This window comes from Hibiscus syriacus, unplaced genomic scaffold (assembly GCF_006381635.1).
Source record: "Hibiscus syriacus cultivar Baekdansim isolate YM2019G1 unplaced genomic scaffold, ASM638163v2 tig00110299_pilon, whole genome shotgun sequence".
Taxonomy (NCBI): domain Eukaryota; kingdom Viridiplantae; phylum Streptophyta; class Magnoliopsida; order Malvales; family Malvaceae; genus Hibiscus; species Hibiscus syriacus.
This window is the reverse complement of record NW_024062668.1, coordinates 187669-207756: the sequence shown is the minus strand read 5'-3', so window position 1 is coordinate 207756 and position 20088 is coordinate 187669. Positions and strand designations below refer to the sequence as shown.

The 20088-nt window shown below is 35.0% G+C and overlaps 3 protein-coding genes and 1 pseudogene across 4 annotated transcripts; 3 read left to right on the top strand and 1 right to left on the bottom strand.

Moving 5' to 3' along the window:
- Positions 1-2860: 2860 nt before the first annotated feature.
- Positions 2861-3796, top strand: LOC120116578 (annotated as a pseudogene).
- Positions 3797-5375: 1579 nt separating this feature from the next.
- LOC120116505 (N-alpha-acetyltransferase 50-like) lies at positions 5376-7742 on the top strand. Its single transcript, XM_039136980.1, has 3 exons — positions 5376-5702; positions 6973-7095; positions 7373-7742. The coding sequence occupies exons 1-3, from the start codon at positions 5549-5551 to the stop codon at positions 7588-7590; spliced, it is 495 nt and encodes a 164-aa protein (XP_038992911.1). The 5' UTR covers positions 5376-5548; the 3' UTR covers positions 7591-7742.
- LOC120116504 lies at positions 7344-11106 on the bottom strand. Of its 2 annotated transcripts, XM_039136979.1 has the most exons (9): positions 10859-11106; positions 10726-10768; positions 10342-10434; positions 10173-10235; positions 9992-10087; positions 9811-9888; positions 8221-8322; positions 7968-7970; positions 7344-7430 (listed from the first exon to the last, which is right to left on the bottom strand). In XM_039136979.1, exons 1-7 carry the CDS (start codon positions 10996-10998, stop codon positions 8236-8238), a joined length of 600 nt encoding a protein of 199 aa, XP_038992910.1. In that variant the 5' UTR covers positions 10999-11106; the 3' UTR covers positions 7344-7430; positions 7968-7970; positions 8221-8235. The 2 variants fall into 2 exon arrangements, with proteins under 2 accessions (XP_038992910.1, XP_038992909.1); XM_039136978.1 differs by lacking the exons at positions 7344-7430; positions 7968-7970 and having other exon boundaries at positions 8012-8322.
- A 1009-nt stretch (positions 11107-12115) lies between these two features.
- LOC120116503 (carbon catabolite repressor protein 4 homolog 6-like) lies at positions 12116-18965 on the top strand. Its single transcript, XM_039136977.1, has 15 exons — positions 12116-12255; positions 12349-12733; positions 12824-12987; positions 13519-13584; positions 13748-13800; positions 14559-14640; positions 14786-14832; positions 15368-15449; positions 16088-16180; positions 16304-16336; positions 16415-16500; positions 16570-17545; positions 17663-17748; positions 18267-18351; positions 18454-18965. The coding sequence occupies exons 1-15, from the start codon at positions 12166-12168 to the stop codon at positions 18520-18522; spliced, it is 2397 nt and encodes a 798-aa protein (XP_038992908.1). The 5' UTR covers positions 12116-12165; the 3' UTR covers positions 18523-18965.
- The last annotated feature ends 1123 nt before the right edge of the window (positions 18966-20088 follow it).

The following is a 20088-nucleotide window of genomic DNA, read 5'->3' as shown; positions in this document are numbered from 1 at the left end:
GCTCTCGAACATAAGATCATGCGCCCATATAAAGTTGATAACTCACAACTTCAAATTGTGTAATATTATTCTGAACAATTATATTATAAATTTAAATGATAGTAATTTGCATTTATATTATATTGTAGAGTCTTTCTTATAATTGACTTTGATTCTACTATTATTTATATAGCTATTTATCTTTCTTTCTTTTTTGTTGCTCTTCCGGTACTAAAATTTCGTCTTAACTAATCCAGATCGATCCACATCACACACCTGATTTTGATGGGTGAGTCTCCCAACAAGAATTCTCTACATACACAAAGATCGAACTCGAGACTACGCTAAAAGAAATTTCTTTAATAGAAGTTTACTTAAAATAAATTTTCTACTATTAATTAACATAAAAGAAAATAATTTTAGTACTTTCAATTAAACTAATAATTTATTATTTTTCTTGATAACTATACCAAAAATTTAGCCACGGAAATAAAGTATTTTAATATCATCTTAAATTACTTTTTACCACTTACCTTATTTTTTTATTAAACTAATGTGATAATAAAATAATATATATTTTAAATATTTTCAATTATATGATAATGAACATCCCATAACCCTGTAATCACTGGTACACACACAATAAAATATTCTTAGTATTAAATTGACATAGAAAAGTACTACATATAATTAATTAATTACTTACAGATTAACTAGACTACCAGTTTAGTCCAATAATTAACATGAAGTAAATAGAAACAGTAAATAAAATTCTTGTAATAGAGCACATAAACAAGAAATATGTCCAACAAAATAAAACCTACGCAAAATTAGTTTTTTATTAATACTTTATTTTTCTCTTAATCTGCTGTGATTATAAGAATATATCTTTTTTAATTATTGACAATACACATCCTACATATGCAACTGTTTAAACGTAAAATTTTAAAAAATAACAACGTTCATTTTAACTACCAAGACCGTTAATGAGTTCCTATTAAATACTTTACTAAATACTATGATAAACAAGGCTTAAATAATATTTAATCACAAATTAAGGCTTAAAAGACACAAATACCCTTTTATACATAATAACCTAGAGAATTACTCGAGGGAAAATATTTATTAAAAAGAACTATGTGATTGTTAATGGTACCTTCGAATTTTATGAATTAGGTTTTACATTATTCCTTTTTTTTATTATATTTGATCGAATTCCCGTTTCTTTTTACAATTCATATTCACAGGGGAATTTACATAACTGGGAGTAGTTTAATCGGTGCCGCTATTAAAGCTCCTCGAATCACTTCCAAGAATCTAATTAGGTAATTGTTTTTCCTTTTCGTTTTTTCTGTTGAATTGCTTTTATTGATACTGGAATGCTTCGGTAAAATCAACGAGATAATGCGTTGAAATTTTTTTTTTCACGAGATAGTGCCATCGCCAGATGGGATGATCTCTACAGTCCCCATATAGGTCGCCAGGTGCCCCGGGCGACGTCCCTGTTTGATGGGGTAGGTCGACCTACCAGGTCGCCATGCACACCCAACGACCTAGGTAGGTCGCCATGCAATCCCCAAAGGTCGCCATGCAGTCCATGCATCTGGATCCTCGTCATCAAGGTCTTATAACATGTAGTTTTCCCTAAGAGTTTTACTATGACTGAGTTTTGCATACTTTGATCAATGGTTTCATGCATACGTTCAGAAAATTGGATTTTGATCAATTACCACCTAGTCCTCCAGAAGAACGATATCATCATCTTCAAGCATTCCTAATCTCGATTGCGCACTTTTTCTTGCTCCAGCCACTATGTCGGCGTAAGTTCTCTCTCCCTCATGAATTTCTAGTTTGTTTAGGGTTACGATCTCGTTCACTTTTCCAACTCTTCCTACTTCAGAATCCTCCATGAAAATATCATCAGGTGCATTAGGTGTCAAAATAACTAGGTCTTTTCCTAGCAATTCTTCAGTTTTCTGTCACCCCCTCCCCAGCAAGTTTTGGGTTGAACTTCGCAGTCTCGGGTTCGTTTCTTCTTATTGTTGCTTCCTTAATCGGGCTTGGTCTGTATCGTCGGGTGGTTTGTCACCATGCTTCCCGATAGAAAGCACTCATTGGCTATATTGTTAGGGTTTTCCATCGAGAGAGTTTTTCTCGCGTTGTTTTTTATTAGCTACCATTGGCCATTAGACATTAATAGCCATTGGCAAAGGAACCTTTTGTTTTGTTACTTTAAGGGTGGCAAAGAGGAAGGGAATCTCAGCAGGGCTAAAAAGCCGGAAAAAAAAGGTGCAGCGCAGCACTACAAAAGAATATGTAGATAGAGGCCCGATGAGATGCTGCATGCCTCATATATATATATTTAAAATTATATATTTGCCAAGCATGGACTACATGGCGACCTTTGGGATTGCATGGCGACCTACCTAGGTCGCTGCATTGCGACCTACCTAGGTCACTGCATGGCGACCTACCTAGGTCGCTGGGCGTGCATGGTGACCTACCTCAGGACGTCGCCCGGAGCACCTGGCGACCTATATGGGGATTGTAGAGATCACCCCATCTGAGCAATTAATCTGGCGAGGGCACTATCTCGTGAAAAAAAAAATTCAACGCATTATCTCGTTGATTTTGCCGGAATGCTTCCCTTCTAATTATTTTTATTTTCAGAAGCCCTAATCTATTAATTAGGTTTCAATGATTTATCGATAAATTGCCTTAATAATGCTTATTATTTCAGATTCCTTGAGTTGAAGTAAAATTTGTCGATGAACTTTGAAAATCGGATGGTGGAAACTAGGAAGCTTGACTATTTATTATATTTTTAAAGTTTTATGTATAGTCCTTAGCCCTGGATCTGTATAATGTTTATGATATGAACATGGATCCAGCTGTAAGGCGAAAAGAAAGGGTGTTTTCTTAACTACAATCGCGATTAAGAAGAATATTAATAATTTTAGTTCTCTTGTGTATGGTGTAGATCCTTTCTATTTGTTCCCATATATTGCACTGCAAGTCTAGAGATGGCCTCCCAGTAATGTCTGCTTAACTTACTTGGTTTGATTAATTTCTGCTGGATCTGTTGTAAATTAGAGTGGATGGACTAATGGAAAACGATCATTATTATTATTGTTGTTGAAGTTATTGTCAAACGATTATTGGTCATGAGAACGGATTCAATACCTAAAGACGGCCCATCTTTTTCAACTGGATTTGTTCAAACTTTTTGCAGTGGTTCTGCATGCCAATCGAAGTAGTAAATTTTACTTCTGCCATTTTATTGCAGTGTAATCTCTGTGAAGCTGTTGCTATATATGGTGTAATTGTTGCAATTATTTTACAAACAAAGTTAGAGAGGCGTGCCATCGTCACAAATATATGCACCAGAGTCTCTTAGAGCAGGATATGCAATCTTTGCTTCGGGAATTATTGTTGGCTTTGCAAATCTTGTTTGCGTGTTCATCTCTATCTTTTTTTTTTTCATTTAGTCTTTAAAAAACATGATCTAAACTGAAGTTATGCTTATTTCTGTGTGTACTTATTGTTTCCTATTTTGTGACAGGTTATGCGTAGGAATAATCGGTAGCAGCTGTGCACTGTCCGATGCACAGAACTCTTCTCTTTTTGTGAAGATTCTTGTGATTGAGATTTTTGGAAGTGCCCTTGGACTATTTGGAGTGATTGTAGGTATAATCATGTCAGCTCAAGCAACATGGCCTGCAAAATCTGTGTAATTACATGGTCTATGTAGGAAAAATAGCAACTCATTTGTGTGAGAATGCAATCTGTTTATTGCACCGGTTACCACATATGACCTCTACATTCTTTTCCCCTTTATTTGTCATCAGTAGCCATGTATGTAGAAACTTGCTTGGAATTGTTATCTCTTCTGTATTTTGGTCTGAGAATTATTTGTCGAATAAGAAAATAAAATTTATTGTGAAAACCATGAGTTATTGGTTCTTTTTTGTGCTGAATGACAAGGTTTGTTCTGATAATGATTTGTCTCCGTTTGTGTAGAAACCTGCTGGGAATTTCTTCTGGCAAATTTTGTTCTTTCATTGACCATCATACTTGAACTGAGAGTAGGTAGTTCCAAAGCTCGACTCGACAATGATTGAACTAGAGTAGGTCGTTCGAAAGTTCGACTCGACAATGATTGAACAAGAGTAGGTTGTCTGAAAAACTCGACAATGATTGAACAAGAGTATGTCATTTGAAAAAACTCAACCCGACAATGATTGAACGGGAGTAGGTTGTTGGAAAGTTCGACTCGACAATGATTGAACGAGAGTAGATCGTTCGAAAACTCAACTCGACAATAATTGGGTTGAATTTCAAATACAAGAAAAATTAAAATTCTTTGAGTTGAACCAAGATCATTTTTTATCGTAGGCAATGGTGGATTTAAAAATAGGGTCTAAAATATACTTTTTTTTTTAATAAAATAGATATGCAAATTTCTCTCTCTTTCCCTTGATATGATAAATTAAATTTTATGACTTATTCAAAATAATGAGGATGTACTTGAACCGTATAAAACTTTTAATGCATCCGCCCTTGACTATATGTTACATTTACACTTCAAATTATACAACACAAAAAGGATTTATGATAAATGCAATGAAAATTTGAATAAAGCATAAATTATTAATTTGTAAGTAATTATACAAATATAAAAGGGTTTATGATGTTTTGTACTTATAAGTATACAAGATAATGATAAATACAATGAAAACTGTTGTGCTTTCAATTTCATGGCCTACAATTGGGACTATTGTGCTTTCAATTTCATGGTCTAAAATAAGGTGATAATTTGATATGAATTCGATAACATTTTCATATTATGTTATTTTTTAAAATATTATTCACATTTGGATTGGATCGGGCATTGTAAAGAAAAACCATGTCGAATTCACGTTTAAGGTGAAAATCTTCAATAAAACATGACATGGGACAATAATATAAATTTCATCTATATATTTAGGGATAATTGATATAGTATCACTCTTTCTATATTTTTTTCAATTAAATCCTTATTTTACGGAATAAAAATATTTTTTTAATATTTATATCAAGTTGGGTCTATATATATAAATTTTTTCTCAAATTCCAATTCAAATGAGATTCCTAAACTTAAGTTGGTTCGAATTTATGTAAAAATATATGCTTCTCGGATCAAATCAGTGGGTAGAAAAACCTACAAACCAACTTTAATAGGGACTTTTATTTTGAAAGAAAGGCCCAAACCCAAAATTATAGGGAATAACACTTGAAATGTGGGCTGAATCTCAAGACAAAGCAGAGAAATTTCACGGTAAAATGGTAGCCACCAAAATCAACGAAAAGCAGTGGGAAAAGAAACACCAAACCCCCCCCCCCCCCAAAAAAAAACCCCAAATTTTCTCCCTCTATAGGAAGGGGCAAAATCTCTCCACCGTCGCTGTAAATTTACAAAGCCTACCTTTCCTCTGTCCGTACAATCCCCTCACAACGCCATTGTTACAACTTATATCCCCTCCCCCTCCGCAAATCTTTTGTTTTATTGGACCAAAAAAGAGCTAATAAAATGGCGGGTGGGCGAGAAGTAGCAATATCACTAGATGGTGTGAGGGACAAGAACGTGATGCAGTTAAAGAAGCTCAACACTGCTATCTTCCCTGTTCGTTACAACGAAAAGTACTACGCCGATGCTCTGGCTTCCGGCGAATTCACCAAGCTTGGTTTGCCTCCTTTCCCCCTTAATCTTTTCTGGGTTTTCACTATTTTCTTTTAGAAAAATGTTTTTCTCTCGTTGTTAAGTTCAATTCTTGTTTGGTTTTTTCCTTCGCAATTGTTTCTTTTTGAATCTTGGGGTTTTCTTTGTTGTTCTTCAGTATATTTCATCTAATGGGAAATTTATTGTTGCTTTTTTTTCCTGGCTTCCTATATGGGAATTTAATTTGTCGGTCTTGATTTCTGCCCTCAATTCTCTTGTTTTAGTTATTTACATCGGTAAATTATTGGCCTTTTCGGGGCTAGTTTGATTTACATTGACACTTGATGATATGCATGATTGGCATATGAAATTAATGAAGTTGAAACTTCTTCTTAACATGTTTATATTCTCTGAGACCCGACATTGTTAGCCTACACTTCCGGTTTTCGACGGGAACTATAACTGGTCTTTTCAGTTATCAGTAGTGTCCTCCCATTGCATTATTGGTAAAAGTAATTTATTTGTTGGATTAAGTAGTTCCACTTTAGATAACCTTGTTCTATTTATTGTTTGCGGCAGAATTTAAGAACTAATCCGTTTAGTTTTTTCGCTCGTCAATAGTTGGGGTTTATGAAACTTTAATCGATCAATCCATATCCCGCATTTCATTTGAGCCTTTAAGCAATAGGTAGTAGCCGTCAGTAAATTTTTTTCTGGAGAATTTTCAAGTCATAAAATCCCTAGCTAAAAATTTCCCGATTCGGAAATTTGCTACCCTGCATTGGAGGGTTGAGCTTGATGGTCTATATCTTATCACTGAAACTGTAGGAATTTCAAAACCTGTTATTTTTTGAAGAGTAATTATCCTATCACTTTGTTCTGTCTTGGTAAATGCATATTTGTTTTATTTTCTCCTTAATCCTTAAGTCATGCTCAAAGAAATACACTCGATTAAAGTTTTGAGTGACTAGGCTCATCTAACTCTACGATCTTAGCAATGTGCAGAGGATGTTTGAGATGTCTTTGTCACAATGCCTTCAGCATTTGATATCAATTACTAGTATGGTGCATTTATGGGTCGAAATAATTAATGTTTTTCTTTTCAATTTGATGGATTGGAACAAATTGTGGATGGTTACACATGCACCACACGCATATATCATCATATTTATATGATTGGTATACATGCTATTACACGATTTGGGGTCTGATGAGAGATTAAGTTGGAGAATGACCTGTATAATTCAAAAGTTAGCATGTTATTCTAACAATCATTCTTTTGCTTGCTAACTCAGCATATTACAGTGATATCTGTGTTGGATCAATTGCTTGTCGGCTGGAAAAGAAGGAAGGTGGGGCCATCTGTGTGTACATCATGACATTGGGTGTTTTAGCACCATATCGGGGCCTAGGAATTGGTGAGTTGACAAAATCAGTTTTTTTCTCCCGGAGTAGATCTCTCAAGGAAATAAATGGGATAATCTCAGTTCATACATGTTGACCTTTAAATTGTTCTAAGCATCTGACCATTCTTGTTGCTACTCGGGATGCTTAAATATCATGAAAGCATAATCAATTTGATGCTTAGCTAATTGCTTCAAACATTCTTTTGACAAAATTACGTTGCCATTGATTTTTAGTAAGGGCAATAATCTTGTATCATTGATTTTGCCATTAAATCTTGAATTTATGCAGGTACAAAGCTATTGAACCATGTTCTTGAGCTTTGTTTGAAGCAACACATACCGGAAATCTATTTGCATGTTCAGACAAACAACGAAGATGCCATCAAGTTCTATAAGAAATTCGGATTTGAAATCACGGAGACTATCAAGAACTATTACACAAACATTGACCCTCCCGATTGCTTTGTTCTTACCAAGTTCGTCGCTCCATCACAAGAGAAGAAATAACAATTCAAAGCTAGTACTGTTCTCGGAAGGGCATTATTTATTGTTGTGGCATTGAATTTGATCAGTTCCTATACATTTGGGAATTATTTTGATGATAAGGATGCTGTAATGCACGAATGGCATGAGTTATGGCATTAATGAGTCGTGATTTGATGGGTTTATTTATAAACACTTCTTTCACCTTTTGAGCTGAAATTTTGTTAGTCTTGTTCAGTACATTTGTTGTTCAATGTGTAACATTGTTCTGATTAAATGGCTTAGTTGTTCAGTTACTAGGAAATTTTGTTAGTCTTGTTCAATATATTTATTCCATGGAATCATAATGGCCCGTTATTTCCCGAATTGCCATTTCTCGAAGGCTGAACCAGTCACCAAACCTTCTTTTATTTGGAGGCAGCTTTGACGTAGAAGGCCTCGTATATGCAAAAGAACTAAATACACTTTATTCGATTTTAGTTTGTTTAATAAACGAATATATAAAAAAGAGGGGAGAGGTGGGGGGAATCAAACTGTTGATGAAAATATATCGTATGTACAGGTTCAAATTCGAAAAGAAGTGGATATGATTTCTTGCATTATCTACATGAATGTGAAATACAAACGGTTTGGCACAAGTAATTCTGAGACAACCAGTGTCGACTGTTGTCAGTAAGCTAAACCACCGGCAAATGCATCTCCGTCGTGAAGTAAACTCTCTGTCAACCAATAACCATCCCAAGAACCACCGACCCGCTGCCGATAACAAGTTACAAACAAAGCAAAGTGTTATTTCCAAATTTCTAATAGAATAAGCTACACCACCAGTTTATCCTCTATGTTACAAGATCCTATATTTCACATGGAAACTGAAATAAAAAGTAAAACCAATTGAGTCTATAACATAATCATATTTTCAGGCCTCTCCTATGAGTAGGGGTGCACAAAAATCTGAATATCCGAATTTGCGAAAAAAATATCCGAAACCGGATTTGGGAAAAACCTGTTTTTTTTTAACCGGATCGGATTTTTTTAAACCGATTATTTTATCCGGTTTGGAGAAAAAAACCTAGACCGGTTTTTTTACCGGATAAAAAATCGGTTTGAAAAAAACCGGTTAAAAAATCGGTTTTTATCCCGAAAAAAAACGGTCTGGGTTTAAAAAACTAGCCGGTTTGTTGCAATTGACGACGATGTAATTTTAATAATATTAAAATCGATTTTTTTATAACCGGTTTTTAAAAAAAACTGGTTTTTTTAAAACCGAAGCCGATTACACCAGTTAGGATATCCGACCCTCCAAACCTATTAGAAACCGAACCGGTTATTTTATAAACCGGTTTTTTTTCTATGGGAAAAAACCGGATCGGATAAAAACCGATCCGGATCAGATTGAAATCCGACTTATGTGCAACCCTACCTATGAGGGACGAAGCTAAGATTATAGTTTTGGGGGCAAAGTATAACATTTTTGAAAGCGAGGGGGCAATTTATAATTATCCCATAAATATTTAAATTTTATATATATACACGTAAAAAATCTTTTCGGGATTGGGGGCCTACAGCCCCTCCCAGCATCCATTTAGTTCTGTCCCAGAGTCAGGTATGTGTCTGACATGAGTATGTACATTTTTTAGTTTCTTTTTTTCGATGTCGGTGGGTCATCGGAGGCCACAGGTCATATCCTTACATACCTATGTTGGGAGATATGTGGGAGATTGGTGCTGGATACATGTATTTCAAGAAGAAAAAAAATGAAAGGCCATAAAACATTAATATGAAGGTAAACTATTTCCCATGTTTAAATATATGACTTAAAACACAAACTTCTAGTTGATTCAATTGGTAGAGCTTAAGGCTCTTAATCTTGTGGTCGTAGGATCGAGTCTCACGGTGGGCAATTCATAATTGTCGGAAGTCTTCCACGGAAGTTACTCTCAACCTAGCGTTGGGAACAACCTACTACTCTACCTCCCCTTACCCCATTACATATGGGAATAGAGTCAGCTAATTTCTAGTTGATTCAATGATGATTCCACCTTTTAATACAACTAAAATTTGCTGACACCGCTGAAAAGGTTTTTAGCGATTCAATATGATAAAATTTGATTCAATCCGAAAGTTGATAATATTTTTACTATCTAAAGACCTTAAGAAACCAAAAATAGAAACATGTCATATAGCACAGATGGTATTATTAGTTCCTAGGAAGAATTGCATAGCAAAAAGGTTCAACGAATAAACCTGCACCATTGTAAACTCAAATACTTCTTCCTCGTTTGGACGACTTCCGAGTATCCAAACCCGTTGTTTGAATCGGTTCTGCTCCACCATGAAAACAAAACGACAGGCGAGTAGAAAGAAAACAAGGTTACAGACATGGAAAAGGTCTGTAAACAACTCAATATGTGAATCAATCCAATACCTCCTTTACAAACAAACTGCTCAAGACCTTCCTCTCCTTGTGGCCAAGCAATACTCGATATCCTGAATGGTGAAAAATCCGCCTAAACCGCTCGAACTACATATAGATGAAAGCAGAAAAAATGCATCAGCATCTATAGAACTAAGAATGATAAAACTGCGAAAAATTCTAACAGACTGACCTGGCCTAGATCAAAGAAGGGTCCAAAATATGTAGACCTTTCAAAAGGATCAAATCCTGCAAACTGTCACCGGATTTCAATCGCCAAAATTCCAAACAAATCATATTTATAGAACAATTAACATGTAAAAAAGGAAGAAAGAAAAGAATTGAATAATAATAGGAATTACCCTGTACATTACTTCAATCCCGTAATCCTGTCGAGGTTGGTCATTGTATTTCAATGCATCAAGTTGGTGTTTAACAGCTTCTTCCGCACTAAACTATAACAAAAATTTTAACTTAGTTACTTGATACCGGTAAAAAGCAAATAACAAAAAGCATCAATCAGCGGCAGGGATGAACCGAGGGTGCTAGGTGCGGTCACACTCCTAGAAATTTTAAAGTAAGTATTTTCTTTATATTAATGATCGGCTCCTGGAAAATTATAATTTTACACACCTAGTTATTTAGTATAACATCCTAAGTTCACACATCTACATAAAATTTAGAATCCCTCTCTGATCAACGGAACTTTGTTTACATAAACAACAATTAGAAAACTACGAACTTACATTTAGCCTTGGGCCAAAAGGTCTTTTCCTTCTAGATTCAAGCCTGGAAATTGAACCAGAAAAAAGGGTATGAATTATATCACCATATATATTTATAGAGAAATCAAAGTTTTAAGAAATCGGAAGAACATACCAATCAGCAGAGAGGAAATCGGGGACGTCAGCAGAAGAAGAAGAAGAAGAAGCTTTGATGAATCCATGGGTGAAGATTTTGTGTTTGCTGGAGAAGAGAGACATGGATTTTGCAGTAGAGAGGGAACAACATAACGACATCGTATCGTTTTGGCTTATCCTTCTACCCTTTGACAAATTCACGATCGCTTCTCTTCTCTTTGAGCTCCTTACGTGCGGGAAATGAAGATGAGGCTGAAGTTGGGTTGATTCATCTTCTCTGTTAATCCGACGGTGTGGACTTATCTCGTTATTTATGATATTAAAAGAGTTAATTGCACAATACATTCCCAATCTATGACTATCCTTTTACATTAGTCATCAAACTTTTAAATATTCTAATATCATTCTTAAATTAGGACTCTTATTCTAAATTGATCTCTAAACTTTTGAACATTTTAAATTCATCTCTAAACTACGACCCTCATTCTATATTGATCCCTAAACTTTTGAATGATTTAGGGGGATGTTATTGGAATGTTCAAATGTTTGGGGATCAATTTAGAATTAGTGCTATAGTTTGAGTATGAATTTAGGATGAAATTCATAATTTGGGAGAAATGTTTAAAATTTTAGGGTTCAATTTAGAATGAGGGTCATAGTTTGAGGATGTATGATGAAATTCACTCATATTAAAATATTTCTAAAACTTTAAGAAATTTTGAAAATTATAAAACAAAAATATTATTTTTTGATGATGAAAACAAAATTATTATTATTTTATGATAATGTGAACTAGTTATATATATTTTTTTTAAATTATAGTTATTTTTTTAATTTTATAAATCACAGTTTAGAACCTAAAAATGATTAAGAACACTTTTTTAAATTTAAAACCACTAATTATTCACTTCTTTAAAATTTAAAAGGTTTATTTTTAATTTAATTTTCAAATTATGGATTTTTATTTTTAAAAATAAAAAATTCTAACAATAATTTTAAAAAGAGTTAGTATAAAAATTATAAGTAACAATATAACAAACATAACTATACTTTTATTTTTATAGTTTTCTAATTTTAAAAAGACATTTTAAGATTTTTAGAAATACTATAATTTTTCTAATTATTTTAAATTTTAACTTTTTTATACTATTTCATTTTTTTGATTTATTAATTTTTATTTTATGATTTTTTTAAAAAAACTTTTTAGAATTGTTATATAAATCATAAAAACACTATGTTTACTAAAAGAACGTATTATTATGCAATTATCCCATATAAGTGATCACCGCTCTGCTTCTGCTTCACTTGAACAGTTACATTCGTTCGATGTGGCGTCCTCCTCCTCCTCTCCGTCTCAAATTCCTTGCGCCCGCCGCCATAGCCGATATCACCGTCATGTCCTATTACCAACGTCCCGTAATTCTTCTCAAAACACATTACTCTCTCTAGTCTCTACTATATTATATCTCCAACTATATATGCACTTTCAATTTCTTCTAAATGTAACAGCATCGAGGCGGTCGAAATCGATGGGGCCGGAGCTTCTCCGACCAAAGCAACCGCGGAGGAAGAGGCCATATAGTCACAGGAGACTCGCACTTGGACTCAGTTCGGGAAACGAATCCAGGCTCCAGTCGAGGAAATTTCTCCAATCAGTACTCCTTTCAGCCTCAGCAGTTCGGTTATAACCCTAGGTCTCCATATCCTTACAACCACCAAAACCAAGAGTTTTTTCGCCAGCCGCCGCCTAATCCTCATCCGTTCAACCGTTATCAACCGCCCCGCCGACCGTTTGATCAAAATCAGGCGGCTAAGCCCTTCCGTCCCCACAATTCCAAGCCCAGGGACTTCCGGGAATGGGAGTACGCAAAAGCTCCACCGCCTCCGTGTTCTGGTATTTAATCCCAGTCTCTTGAATATCTGTATTTTCATTGCTTTTGTTACTTAAAAAATTAACTTTTTAAATGGAAATTTCCTTTTGCAGATAGATTTATTGTTCTTTCATATAATATACTGGCGGATTACCTTGCTAGTACCCATCGAAATCTTTACTTCCACATACCTTACCATATGATGAATTGGGAGTGGAGGATGAGGAATTTAATGTTTGAGCTAGGTTTATGGTCAGCAGATATTTTGTGCTTTCAGGTTATCCTTTACCATATGTTTCAGAACTGCAATGAAGTTTAACAGAATATGGAGCCCGTAATTTGATTATATTTTCATCTTGAAAATTGTTGATTTGCTAGAAAGCTTGCTCTACCCATAATCAGTTAATACGTAGGTTTTAAGTTCATTTAGTAGCATCTCACTTGAAGGTTTTTGTTTTCTTACATCTGCTTACTCTCTGAAAAACACCACCAGCATTGAAAAAATTACAGAACTTATGAAAATAGATGAGCGGTAAATAAGTGTTCACAATAGTGGCTCTATTATGGACTCCAGCAATATGGTAGGATTTTTTAGGGTTTATATTCTCACTAACTTGGCCGGGAGTGCCTATTATTTCTGGAAATGCATATTTATTTTTTAGTGGGATTTTATTTTTGTTTTGATGGGTTGGTAACCAGGAATATTTTCTCTCTCTCTCTTAAATTTTTATTATTATTATAAGAAGTAAGAACTGGGTCTATCATCCTTTAATATGAAATGTTATGTTTCCTAATACCATGTTTTCAGGAGGTTGATAGATTTCATGACTTGGAGCAGCAGTTGAAGTCAATGGGATATAGTGGCATTTGGAAGGTTCGCTATGAAATGATTTTAAGAGCAGAACTTCTAGCTCAACTGTGACTTCTGTTTTACATTTCTATCGGAAATGGAAATGCCATGCTTTTACTTAATGTACATGCAAACAACTTTGCCTTGGAGAGCTGAGTTCTGACTTATTTATTGGGCCGTTTCACAGATGCGAACTGGCAAAGCAATTGATGGTTGTGCAATCTTTTGGCGAACATCAAGGTTATTAAATCATCATCTTTTTTAGTATATAACAGTCAGCAGTGAGTTTTAATTTACTTACCGGTCCTTTGAGTATTTATTTTATTTGCTGCATGAAGCTTATCATTTCATTTTAAGCAGGAGGTCAGCTTTCCGTTTTATTGTTGCTGCAATTATGTATTTTGTCCTTTTTAAGATCCATGCTACAACATACTTTTCAATGTGCCTTTTAGTTGTTTGCTTTCCACTTCGGGGCAGTATTAGTCCCTCCCCCAAATAATAAGACATAGATTAATGTTGAGAGAAGACAAACCAAATTCCTTAATCTATCTGCCACTGTTTCAAAACAAGTGGCTACAATAGCAAAACCACATCATGTATATTGCCGCAAAAATCCCTTAATGATAGGGTATTTGAATGCTTCGCCTTTTCGATTTATTTACCTACCCAGGATTCCTTTCAATGGTGTGGTCTGAAGGGAGGATATCAGTGTATTTCATGGCCTTTTCAATGGCATGGATGTTCCCTTCTGTGTGTGTAGCAAGTTACTGGTCAAGGGTATCTTGATTGATGGTGTAAGATGCCTGGATTTTCTGTGGCTCTTATCCATCTCAGATTTTGGATTCTTTTGTTTTTTTTGTTATTATTTTTTGGTCCTTCCTAACTTTCATTTTAGAGTATGTAATAATTCCTTGTTGACGCTGTTAGATTTGACCCCTTATTACATATTTCTTTTGGGTAATGTAGCATACTGATTCCTCTGATGATTCGTATATTAGGTTCAAGTTGCTTCATGAAGAATATATAGAGTACAACAAGCATGAACTTCGGGATAATGTTGCCCAGATATGTATTCTTGAGGTCTGCTACAACTTTCTAGTCCAGTCTTGAATGGAACTGTCAATTTTATTGTGGTTTCTTGGTTAGATCTGATCCTGACTTTCTTTATTTTCCTTGGTATGGTTATATGGCTTTGACTGGTATTTGTTTACTCCTTCCTCAACAGTTATTGAGCCAAAATTCCTCCGAAAATACAGCAGATCCCTTAAAAAGGTACTAAGGGAAGTATATGGTTTAAAATTGTTTAATACTTTTATGTCAACAATGTAAAAAAAGTAACCTGTAACCGTTTCTTAAGTAACTTGCAATAGAATTTTCTTCTAAATGTAATCTTGAATCAAGTTTTATATTCAGAGATATTGTATACTAAGCTCCCAAAGGAACCACGTTGGTGAAGAAATTGAAACTCCAATGTGGAAGTTTTGGGTTCAAATCATGGGAAGAGAAGGGTGGAATCTATGAAATGAGAAAGGACTACCATCTATCATGTAGCATGAGGTCATATGTAAACCCAGCCCCCCACCCCCCCAAAAAAAAAAATTTGAGATTTCCTACTAGAAGAGGTTTAAACCCAAATTTTACCTGCCATTTTTTCATATAGTTCTTGTGTTTTGTTGATCTGATGCAGAATGTTAAATGTCATAATTTGAGGTTTTTTTTCTTGCGCTTTGTATGCAGTACTTTTAAATTAAAACATTGAATTTTTGTCTCATTTCAATTCTTCAAAGATATTAGCTTTTATTTGCAGCTCAGCAAATTCAAATAAAGTTGTCATCTGTAACATTCATGTCCTATATAATCCAAAAAGAGGAGAAATTAAGCTTGGCCAGGTATTCAATTTTCTGGAGTTGTTATTTGTTTTTTATTTTTTTTAATTTCCAGAATACCTTTTTATTGTCACCTCTCTTCTGGAGGCCATGGTTCCTGATTACACCACCTTACAAGGATCTGTCTTTCTGCTCATTTGCAAGGTTAATGCATTTTGTATAATCTGAGGTTAATCTGCCATGTCAAATTCTTTCGGTCACTCCATATTTGACATGAATAGGTTTGCCTTGTGTGATGTAACTTTTGTTGCTTTTTATTGCAAATGTGATGTATAAGCCCAAAATCTATGGAAAAAGAACCGATTTTGGATAGCATAGAGCTGAAAACATTAGAATAACTTCTGATTTGCTTCTTTAGCTTGGACACATTCACACATGGAAAACAAATAGCCTTATCATTTCCTTCCTTCTTACTGCCACTTTCTCCCTAATATGATCTGCATACTTTTTTGAATCCTTATTTTCCCTAAAGTGCCCGTGTCAAACTTGTATTCGACCCTTCAAAGTGGACATGGATACGAGGCTCCAAAAAAAGTTCAGGAAACGATGAAAGCACCCACATTAATTTTTCTACCCAACAGCAATAGTCTGTTCATGAATAATAATCATTCAAGTGTTTTACCGCTGTTCTTCTCAAACAGGTTAGGATGCTCCTAGAAAGAGCTCATGCTTTTTCAAAGAGTTGGGATGATGCTCCAGTTGTTCTTTGTGGGGATTTTAATTGTACTCCCAAGGTTATCTTGTCTTTTGCACCTTAAGCTTTAGTTAGGCATTATCCACATGGTTCATTTCTGTTTATATTTATATTATAAGATTTTCTACTTTGATAATTTATGTGGATCACACTTCTGTAACAGAGTCCATTGTACAACTTTATCTCAGAGAAGAAGGTAAATGCATTTATATGTTCTTTCTTCTTTTTTATGATGGATGATGAAGTAAGATTGTAATTATCCTGTATGGGGCAGTTGGATTTGTCGGTGGTGGATAGAGACAAGGTGTCAGGACAAGCTTCTGCAGAAATTCCTCTGCAGACATATAATCCTAATTCAGGGTGGGAAAAATTAATAACTTTTGGGTATATTGCTGATTGTTGAAAATAAAAAGCTCGCAAATATTACAGGGCTCAGTCTGGTGATTTTCCTGCACGAGTTCCTCCAGCTGTAGATTCCATGGGAATTGGTATGGATAAAAACGATTCCCAATCAGATACGAAGAAACAAAATAATCTAGACAGAAATAATATGAAAGATGCTTCTGTAAACTCGTCCCAGTCCAGTGAGACAATGCAGGATTTGTTAGATATGTCCTGCAAGAATTCACAAAGGGGAGACAATTACAGTGCAGAATATGATGAAGTGACAGAAGAAATTCAGCATGATGCAGTTGGTGTTGCAAAATGTGAAACGGGATTAGCATTCTCCGGAAAATTTTCTGTAAATCAGATGGATGATGATGTGCGAAGATTTTCTCCGGGCAATTCTTCTTGTCCTGAAAATGTGTGCTCCAACATGACTGAGATGGAGCCTATAGGAAAAGATGTTACCATCCATTCTAATAAAAGATTGGATGACATTGTGAGGGATGATCATTTCAACAGGTTCACAACTGATCCTGAGTCATTAGAGTCATTTTCTAATGTTGGCAGACCTTCAGTTCCTTCTCAAGTCGACTTCTCAGGTCTGTCTGATGGCATTGATATAGAGTTAGAAGAGAAAATGGATAATTTGTCTCTTGAAGAGCTTAACAAATCTATGGTAGAAAGTGAAAATATTGCTGAAGACAGTAATGCATTTATTGATGCGTTATATGGTAATCAAGATGTCTATCCTCCAAACTCGGGTCAACCAGTAAATTCAGATTTGGATCATTCATCCAAGGAATTTTTCAGTTCCCAGGACTCGCAGTTTTTGCTACCAAGTGAGGAAGTTCTGGATGATTTATCACCTTCCTTTGATTCCGGATTTGCTCATATTGAGCAGACTACTTATGATCCATGTGCATGGGGCCCAAAGGAAATAGCTACTGCAGCTGGCCTTGAGGACTGCAAGTTCCTGGAGCACCCTCTGCAGCTTAAAAGTACATATACAGAAGTCAAGGTGGATCATATTGGAGCGTTACTTTTGTAGTCTTTTGAGTGATTAGATATCTTCTAGCATAATGAGTTAATGACCACTGAACTAAATTTAAGTTTGAAACTCTTCCCTATTTTACAGGATTCTCCGGGTACAAGAGACTCTCACGGAGAACCCCTTGTGACTAGTTACAATAGGCGCTTCTTGGGCACGGTTGATTACATATGGTAAGTTCTTCTAATCTTGTAGTGGTTAGGTTATTGAAATATTTTAGAGCCATCAAATATTGTTGAACAAAGTTGCAGCATTCTTATTGTTCTCCCTGTAAAACTATGGACACATTTGACTTGGGTTTAGTATCTTAACAATTATACACTATTTTTGTTTTGGGTATTATACAAAGGAATTCAATGTGGAATGGAATTTCCAACCTTGGATCATACCACTTCTTGATGGCTAACAACCACATGGTCCACCTTCCTACCTAACTTTTCTTCTTTCAGGGGGCAGTATGTATATTTTATCCAAGCCAAGCAATTATTACATAATATCCAATTAATATGTGTTCATTTGTTATCGAGGCTTTTGGCGTGATCCCTTATCTTTCGTTTCTCGTGGTTTAATCTAGTCAATTGAAATAAGCAACTAGGTCTTTTACATTCATTTAAAAGTTTTGGGTTGTAAAATACCGCTGATATGCAGATATTATTATTAATTATATTTATTACACGGATCTGCAATCCAGGCGTTCTGAAGGTCTTCAGACTGTCAGGGTGCTTGCTCCATTTCCAAAACAAGCTATGCAATGGACTCCGGGATTTCCAACAAAGGTATGTTGATGGAACATGGTTCATATGAAAGCTCTATTTCTCCCTTTAGTGCGTTGCAATGTCAATAAGGTATGTTCCTTTTTCCTGTCTTTCTTTTTCCAGAAATGGGCTAGTGATCATATTGCCTTGGCATCGGAATTGGCATTCACAAAAAACCGGAGCAATCAATAACGCAAAAGTTAAGTTGCTAGGAACTATTTTTATGTTTGTGGGTTGTGATGCTAGCTCCCTAACATTCAGTTTTGGCTGATCTTGCATGTTCCTCTTGTATTATTATAGTTATATGACGGAATTCGTTTGTTGATTATAATTGGGTGTTTTAATTTGATTAAACCTATAATTTTAAATAAGACAATGTAATACCATAACCACTTTGTTGTGTTCTTGCATATGTAGTTTTTGGTAGAATAGGTGGACTAGTTTCCGCAGCACAAGCTTGGGGGTGGCAGATTTGGTTAAGGATTGTCTTCATTTTCTTTGTCACACCATGCATGTTCCTTGTATTACCTGTGGATGCTATCTAGGTTTTGCTGTTGCAGTTGAGGCTTCAATTAAAGTATCTACCTCCCCTAGCATTATCATGGAACTGGAACTGACAATGTATTTCAACAGGGTAGGGCGGTTCTTTTGACCTGTTTGCCGGACAAATCTTTGAAATTTAATTTGGGTAAACTATACGTCTCAACTATTACTTTTATTCCTTTTTGATACCTAAATTTTATTTTATTTTTCAAAATTATGCTTAACGTTTAATATAGTTTTCATTTTGGTTCTCGCCGTTAAAATCTTAATGATGATGTTGATGTATCATCATAAAATAATGTCATGTCATTAAAAAAATAAAAAGTATCACGTCAATGGTTTTGTTAAAATTTTAATGCCATGCCATTATTGAAACCAATAAAAAGTGTTAAATTTTTAATGGTGGAGTATTAAAATGAAATATAAATTAAATATTATGTATGATTTTGAAAATAAATGAATTTTGCGTATCAAAATAGACAGAAGTAATAGTTTAGGTATTAAATGTATAGTTTACCCATTAATTTAGGGACATAAAGTTGGAAGAGGGGGTTTGGTTTCAGTCACCACAATCCATTTGGTTTTCGACCAAACTAACAACCAAGCGAAAACATTGAATCATTAATTCTTTGATCATTAAAAATGAGGTCTTTTAACCATCATCAACAGCATTGACCACTTCCCTAACCACGTAATTGTTCACCCTCACCGCCATTCAATCCGAATCCTTTCCATATCATTGACACCACCACGATCATCCGCTCAGCACAATCACCATCAACCATCTACCTTCAACTCGAATGAAACCTTACCCAACCTTGGATCCACATAAAATCCAATTGAACTTTTCATTCACAGTAATTAAGCCATCTTTATCAACCAACGATCACCATTGTTTCACTAATATGCCATCACCCGAAACACCCAACAACCTTTACCCAAGAATTCAAGAGAAAAGCAAGAACTTAAAGCAACAAGGAGAAGAAAAGAGGGGAGAAAAAACAAACAGGAAAGATAGGCTCATATAGGGGTGCTTATCGAGCGAGTCGATTGCGAGTTGGATAATGTTCGATTCATGCTCATTAAAAAAATTTATTATTCGACTTATTACTTGTTAAGCTCGTTAAAATTTTGTTTGATTCGTGATCAATTAAAGAACTGGTTGCTTAACTTGACCCGTTAAGCTCTCCGTAATTTTTACCCTTTTTAACTATA